Source organism: Nicotiana sylvestris, chromosome 12 (assembly GCF_000393655.2).
Source record: "Nicotiana sylvestris chromosome 12, ASM39365v2, whole genome shotgun sequence".
NCBI classification, from domain to species: domain Eukaryota; kingdom Viridiplantae; phylum Streptophyta; class Magnoliopsida; order Solanales; family Solanaceae; genus Nicotiana; species Nicotiana sylvestris.
In genome coordinates, this window is record NC_091068.1 from 108,164,422 (window position 1) to 108,172,799 (window position 8,378).

Genomic DNA, 8,378 nt, shown 5'->3' on the forward strand with positions numbered 1-8,378 from the left:
CTAAACCATAATTTTTCAACAGTTAAGGAAGACGCCAGATTAATAATGTTCAAGTATTGCTCTGACGGGAAAAAAGCATAGCCATACAACTCAACCTTCAAAGCAATTTAATCGATATTTCATTGTGGATCGGTCAACTTGTCACGATTGATTGCTCACACATAGTTAGGTTAGGCAAGCTTGGGGAGGTGATCTGAATCGCTATCGAATATGATGCAGGGCTGATTTGTTGACCGTAACGAACTTGACTTTGGCCTGGAAAAAAAAAAGGCACGAAGATCTTTGATCTAGGCTAGGGAGGGATTAGGGTCGCTTTTATTAAGGACTTTAGTCCTTAACAAGGCTCGTGCAGTTTTCACGTTGTCGAACAGTTAACATTCTTTCTTTAGTTCAATTTATAATCAATATTATTTTAGTCTTACTCGTTATTACCTTCCTGGTTGTTTTGGTTTCTTTCTTTTTTGGGAATACCTGCCCTGTTGCCTCTGCTGAGGGGCGGATGCACGTTAGTCGAAGCGGTTTCATCCAACACCACCTCACTAGAAAATCTTACTAAGTACACATATAAATAGTGGACCCAAAAAACAAATACATTAATAAAATGACACCAATGGATAAACAAGTGTACTTGGTCTGATGGTCAACACATCCATTTTCACCTAAAAGGGTAGGGGATCAAAATCCACTCCTTGATTTTTTTGCACATTTTAAAGCATCTTTAGTTTACAACTTGTGAGTGACCGAATTTGCTGGTGTTATTCTTCTTAATTTTTTATTTTTCATGCCGTTATAATATTTATTTTTTAATGATGACACCGCTTATAAAAAAAAATTGTGTACGCCCCTGCCTCTGCTCTCGTTTGGCCCCGAAGTTGACAAGGTTTCTCATCAAATTAGATGGTTGGTTCGCAACTTCTCACGAATTTTTCCATGTATAATTTAGTTTTGGCTCTGAACATATTTAAGCTCTAGAAATAAACGAATAAATAGGTTTAATGTGTGCTTTGCTTGGTTAGTTAGATGACAATTTCGTTTAGTGGCAAATGAATTAAACTATCACCCAAGTCCTTTCACATGAAAATATTACTATATCGTCTCTTGTTTGTCAATTTCTTTATTAGTTTTATGAACAGAAAGGAGTATTCTTGGGAATGTTACAAGACATATAACAACAATTTGTCGCCTTGTTTAGCTAAAATTTTGTTGCTTCATAAGCTTAAATCATGTTCAAGCTACATGTTACAAAATTAAGTCGATACTAATAAAGGATGGGGTGGCTTAAGTAAAAATATTTATTCGCACACAATGTTTATACCTAATTAGTTTGTTTATCACATAGAATCACAAAATAGAGTGAAAGTATATATTCTCTTTGTTTCAATTTATGTAAACCTATTTTTTTTAGTTCGTGCAAAAAAGAATGACCTCCTTCAATATTTGTAAACAATTTACTTTTATGTAATAATTTATGACCACACAAAATATATGTGCCTCATTTTACACTACAAATTTAAAAGTCTTCTCTATTTTTTTAAACTTGTGCTCAATAAAATAAGTTCACATAAATTATGCATAGTTAAATGATTGAACTTTATATGCAAAAAAAAACATATCTTACATTTACTATTTGTTCGGTGCGAACACTTTCTGTATACATATGCTTTAAGAAAGGCAAGTGAAGTTTGACCTTTACACTAAACAAAGCACATTCATTATATTACTATAGTCTATATATTAAAAGAACTAGAAAAAGTATAGTTAATTCACAAGCTATGGTATCAAAAAAAGGGCCAAAACTAAGCACACCGCCCGTGACAAAGAGAGTACAAAAAAGATGATGCTCTTGCAAAAATATTATTTATTTTTTTCCTTTTTGGGGATACATTTGTGGATACAAACACTGTCGGCAGAACAAACTTAAATACAAATGAAAAAATTGATACGTAATTACAGTATTTATAACAAAAATAAGACAAAAGATGATATTCTCCCTTTTCTTTCTTTTAGGAAGGAGGGGTAGAGATTAGGTCCAAATTCTATTCCAATGCAAGCACTTCTCCTTCCCTTTATGTTTATCATCACCATCAACAAAGCCCTCCTAAAAACTGCCATTTTATTAAGAAAAAAAATGGTATAAGCTTTTTTTTTTGGCCCCTTATTATTTTTCTAAGTAGACTAACTAAATCACAATTCATACATATATTTGAGACACTCACCATTCTTTCTTTCAATTCTTTATCTTCAGAAGATCCTCAGTATACAAATTTTAATGACAACTAGCAAAAGCAAATGACCCCAGTGTACCACATACTACTTCCATCAACTTTCCTGCAATACAAAGAGAGTGTTGGCAAATATGTTAGACAACTCACAAGGAATATAACTTAAGTAAAGAAGATATGAAGAAAAGGTTAATGTCAACTGTATAAATTTAATTATGTTTAAACCAAGAGATAACAATTCATGACAGATAATCATGTAAAGTCAAGATAAAAACAAAGAGCAGGTGGGGCTAGTGTTAGTCAACAAACAGGCTGGTCTTGATGTCTCTACATTCAAGTTAGGAATAATCATTGAGTACAGCTATGTTCCACAGATGCTGAAATGGAATTTTAACATTATGTCACACCCTAGATTCATTTCATAAAGTGGTGTCCGAACCAACCTTCTCCTCGAGCAAGGTCTTTCGGAAAAAGCCTCTTTACCCCAGGGTAGGGGTAAGGTATGTCTGCATACACTACCCTCCCCAAACTCCACTTGTAGAATTATACGGGGATATTGGTGGTGGTGGTGTCCGAACCAACTTACACGCACCTCATTTGTTCTATTGGACTCATTATTTTCCACCAGCACAAGCACGGAGAATTCTTCAAGACATGAGCAAAGATTTTCACCCACTTGGCCACACCCTAATTAGTAGATTATGTCACACCATAGACTAAAGATTTGACTTAAGTGATTAAGGATTCAACACGATAATCATAACCATTTTTCCCAAGTGATTAAGGGTTTAGCACATCCAAAACTGTTTTGGCTTATTGATCAAGTGTGCAACCATTATTATTCCAGTCCTAAGATAAGTTTTACCTAACCCAATCCTTGACCAAGAAACCTTTCCCTTTTCACATTTCTCATCTCATAATTCAACCTGCTAAAGTTCCCTGACAAAAACTAACTCCATCAAAATGGTTTTTGGATAATTGTTGTTACAGCAAGGAAAGAACTAAACCCCCTTTTTCCTTTTTTAGTTTTGTCTCACCGACAGAGGCCACACCTACTATTTCCTAAAACTGTTTGTAAGTGTTAATAATGTGCACACTTAATTGCCATGTCAACCACCTGTGGCTTCTTGTAACCAAAAGTAATCTAGCCAATTAATCAATAGAAAATGATGACAATGAAATCTTAACTCACATATATTACCTAATTCTTAGGACATTGCATACCAAACGAGATTACCTCAACATTAAGGAAAAATTTTAATAAATATGTGGGCAAAGATGACATGTTCAATCATGTGCAAAAGTTAGATACGTAGCTTAGGTTCTAAGTGCAAGAATTTACCAGAAAAAACTGGGCAAACAACTGGCTTCAAGAAAGGCCTAATGCCATGTCCTTTTTACCAACCATCAAAAATCAACTCAGGGAACTAAACCACACTTTATTATACCAGAATTACGTACTAAGAAAGACACAATTTTTAACGTAGCAAAATTCAGAAGACAGAATCATAAAAACCTCAATTTATCCCCATTTTCAGCCATTAAACGATCAAGAACTCCATACTTATCAATAAAAAGATCAAACAGTATTTTGGGAAAATCACCAGAATTCATAAGAAAGATGCAATATTTAACATCAAAAGAGCAAAATCTAAAAGGTAAAAAAACATAAAAACCTCATCTATTACACTTATAGCCATTTTTAAGATTCAAGAACTCAGAAAGACTCCATATATATTCCCTATAATAAAAATCAAGCAGAATTTTGTGATAATTCACTAGAATTCATCAACAGAGCAAAATTAACCCAAAAGATGCAATTTTTAACATCAAAAGAGCAAAATTTAACATCCGCAAACTGACTAAATAAGCTAACTTAATTCCCATTTTTCAAGAATTAACAACTCCTAATAAACTCCAAAGTGATACTCACATAACCAATCAAATGAATTCAATTAAAGAAACAAAAACTACACTAATATTGAAAAACCCAAATTAGATAAGAGTAAAAAAGTTAGTAGAATTATTTTTACCTCTTCTTGGCTTTGCAACAACCTTAGCAACAGGGGCAGCTACAGGAGCCACCTTAATTTCCTCAATAGGGAACAGAACACCATCAACTCCTTGCACAGAGATCCTTCCATCAGTATAAATATCAGGATCAAACAAATATGCCCCTTCTTCACCTGCCCCAAATTTCACTGAACCATCAGCTTCCTCAGCCACAACTTTATGTGGTAACCTCAATGTATCATACTTCACTTTCCCAAATCTCCTCACTGCATTATACATACTTTCCTCCGTTTGATACTCCGGTATTATATGGTAATACATTATCTGTTCTGGTGCCCCTGGTTCGCTAAGCTGATCAGTCGTCAGCTTAGCCATCGCTTCATCATTGGGCGCCAAAACAGTTAAAACATACCCTTCTGATACTAATTTACCCATTTCTGTAGCCAATGATGTTAGATTCACAAGAATGTCTGCTAATTCATTGTAACCTCCATAATGTAGGAGTGTTTGAATAAAATCTTTTACTTGACTTTCACCATCAAAGTGATGGTGGGGTCCACCTGGGCCGGGAGCCGGTGCCGGGGCCAGAGATGGCCCGGGCGCTAGTGCATCGTATACTGGCAGCACTGGTGGTGCGCCAGCTGGGACGGGTGCAGGTTTCTTCAACCGGTGAGTCCTCGGGTCAACTTCCGGTGCTCCTTCGGGCAGCACGGCGGAGATTGACCGGAGACTTCTACGGGTGTTGAAATCTTGTTGAACTGATTTAGGTATCAACACACGCTCAATCCCGTGAATTACACCGTCGGGTTTGATAATATCGTCTTGCTTAATAATCATTGCGCTGCTCACCATTTTCTCACCGTTCTTCTGCACAACATTTACATTCTCATCTCCAGGATACAAGGTCGCGTGCACACGCGCCGGCCATTGGTTGGAAACAATGCGAGCGGGAATCATATGAAACAGCAACAGATTTTGCAACGACCTAAGATTCCCAGGTTCAAGCAAGAAACGCTTGAACTCAGGGTCCAAATCACGTTCAAGAGCCTCATTTTTAGGGGCAAAAATGGTAATGTTATGCTTAGAAACAGCTTCTTCAAGTGTTTGAAGCAAAAGGGCTTTTTCAACTAGCTCAGATAGCTCAGTGTAGTGAGAATCCAAAAGAGCTACAAGAATGGAGTTTGAGTTGATTTGGGGTGCTGAAGTTGTGGGTTTTACAAATGTTGCATTTTGGTTTTCTTGCAATGTAGCAGCTGCAATGGAGAAAAGGAGTATAACAGTGAAAATGAAGAGATTGCTAACGCCATAGATCTGAAAATCCATGGCCAAAAGAGTTGAGCTTTCTCTCACTAGAATGTGTTTTGTTTCGTTTTCTCTCTCTAGTTTCTTTCTCTGTGAGGAGAGTTCTGAGAGTGTCGGTAGAAGAACGTGTTGTGTTTTGTGGGTTTGTGCGTTTGCCTCTTTGGTAGTAAAGGAAAGGTGTATAGGTAGTAGAAGTAGTAGTTGTTTGGTGGAATAATAAATAATTAGGAGGGTCAAGGGTTATTTTCTATTTTCTCTCTGTTCTGTCACTCATGTGTATTTGGAATTTGGAGACTTTGGCTTCAAGTGAAGACACATATAAATCAATTAGGTTGCGTTGGAGTGGTACGTACTTCTTCGTTCTTAAAGTGGTTTCGGTTCGAGCCCTGGGTATTCAGTTGCCTTTGTTAGGAAGTGTTTTACCCCAAATATAAAACTTTTCGGCCCGAAATCCGAATTTAGTCGAATCCCACGTCGAATACCGGACACCAGGTTAAAAAGAAAAAAAAAAAAAGAGAGAGAGAGACACATATAAGAGTATTACATTTTGGTTTTTGGGCAGATGGAACTGAGCAACTTTGGCTTCAAGTTTTTACGCACATAGAAATATTAGCAAACTGGACAGTTCAATTTTATTTGTTGGTATGATAATTTACCTAATTTCACGTCCTACTACTTTATTATCCTAGATTTACTTCCCCTTGATAATGAATAAGAGTTTTAAGTTTTATAGACTGGCTAGTCGTGTAATAAATTTTACATTATCTAGTTCTTTAAAAATTTACCTAATTTCAACTACTAACACTTTATGATCCTAGATTTATTTCTCCTTAATAATAAATAAATGTTTTAGTGTTTTAATATAATAAAAATATTAAACATTTTTCACGCTCTAGCTCTTTAAACTTTACAATAAATGTGAATTAATAACAAAACTAAGAGAGGTAATCTATTATAATATTTTATATTTTAATATTGATAGCATAAACGTCGTTTACATTATTAATATATACTACTGTACTAACTTACTAGCTCTGTTACATATTTTTTAAGATTTTTGTACACTCCTTAGGAAAGTCATTTAATATTAGTAACAAGAGTTTTTGTTTGAATTATACTTTATCTTTCCTTAATATTTAAAATTGGAATGAGTAAATTTTAAAAAAAATTCATGATTTTTCTTTTATTCTAGAAGGAAATGGGGTGGTAATTTGATATGGGCAGTGGAGTTTTTCTTAATATTTTACGCACATAGATATGCTAGCAAACTAGACAATTCAGTTTTATTTATTAGATCTTTTATACAATAAGATTTTACCTAATTTCAACCATTATTATCTTTAATTACACTATCAGTATATATAAATTTTCTGGTCTGTATTATTTGTTTTTAAAAACTTTTACATACCCTTCAACAGAGACATTTAATATTTTTTTATTATAAAAGTATTTAATTAAACTATTTTTATCTCTTCTTAAGCTTTTCAGTTATTAATTAATATAATATGCAGTAAGGTAAATAAAAGAAATATAAACAGCTTTTTATTTTTAAAATATCAAATATTCTAAAACAAAATTTATCAACTAAAACTACTCATGTTTGGATTCGGAATGAGTAAATTTAAAAATATAGAGTAGGAATGTTATTCTGGAAGGAAATTGGGTGGTAAATTGAGATGGGCAGTAGGGTTAGCTTAAAAGCTAAAAAGGGAAAGACATGTGGAGAAATGGAAAGGAGCCAATGAAAGGGCGAGCTCAGAGTTTGGGGGGGTTAAGTTGAAGTTACGTTGAGTTCTTGGCTCCCTGCATAATTAACAAGAGGTGGGAAGCTAAGGGGGTTTCCTTTTGTTGTTTAGGTGGGAAGCCGAGACAGGCTGTAATATGGGGGCCACGCGATAAGTGGCGATTGTCAATATTCATTGCATTAAGCGGCTCTGACGGTGGCTTAATTAGCTGCACTTCCATTTGTATTTTAAGCCACGCCGCTTCTTTTGCTTACGTTTGTTAAAAATATGAGTCTTAGTTCAAATAATTAAATTATGATTATGAGTTAAATTTAGTTAACAATAATATTTTAAATGTAACTTCGAGGATGCAATAAATAGGGGTGTTGTGACGATCCGGTCAGTCGTCTCATGAGTTACCGCTCCATTTCCCCCATTTCAACTTCTTTACGCTTCGTTATCCGTGTTTTATGTGATCGAGTTTATTAGTTCGAGTTCGGAGAGGATTTAGTAAGAAATGAGACACTTAGTCTCTTTTAAGAAGGCTTAAGTTGGAAAAGTCAACCGGATGTTGACTTATGTGTTAGAAGGCTCGGAAGTGCGTTCTGATGGTTCGGTTAGCTTCGGGAGGTGATTTGTGAGTTAGGAGCGCGATCAGAATGAGTTTTGGAGTTGTAGAGAAGATTTAGGCTTGAATTGGCGAAATTGATATTTTGGCAAATTCCGGTTGATAGGCGAGATTTTGATATAGGGGTCGGAATGGAATTCCGAGAGTTGCAGTAGCTTCATTGTATCATTTGGGATGTGTGTGCAAAATTTCAGGTCATTCGGACGAGATTTGATAAACCTTTTGATCGAAAGCATAATTTAAGAGTTCTTGGAGTTATTAGGCCTGAATCCTATGTTAAATTGGTGATTTGATGTTGTTGTGAGCGTTCCGAAGTCTTGAGCAAGTTTGAACGATGTCATAAGATGTGTTGGTACAATTGGTTTGAAGTTCCGGGAGTTCCGGGTAGGTTCCGGGATGTTTTAGTGCAAAAATCATAGCTGTAGCAGGTCTACAGGGGTTGCAGACCCCAGAACTCACCCATGCGGTCCGCACAAAAATAAGTGCGCC

The 8,378-nt window shown here is 35.4% G+C and overlaps 1 protein-coding gene across 1 annotated transcript; it reads right to left on the bottom strand.

Annotated features, from left to right (window-relative positions):
• Positions 1-1,824: 1,824 nt before the first annotated feature.
• LOC104232249 (fasciclin-like arabinogalactan protein 17) lies at positions 1,825-5,871 on the bottom strand. The gene is made up of 3 exons (XM_070163204.1): positions 4,256-5,871; positions 2,217-2,328; positions 1,825-2,105 (listed from the first exon to the last, which is right to left on the bottom strand). Exons 1-2 carry the CDS (start codon positions 5,556-5,558, stop codon positions 2,267-2,269), a joined length of 1,365 nt encoding a protein of 454 aa, XP_070019305.1. The 5' UTR covers positions 5,559-5,871; the 3' UTR covers positions 1,825-2,105; positions 2,217-2,266.
• Positions 5,872-8,378: the final 2,507 nt, after the last annotated feature.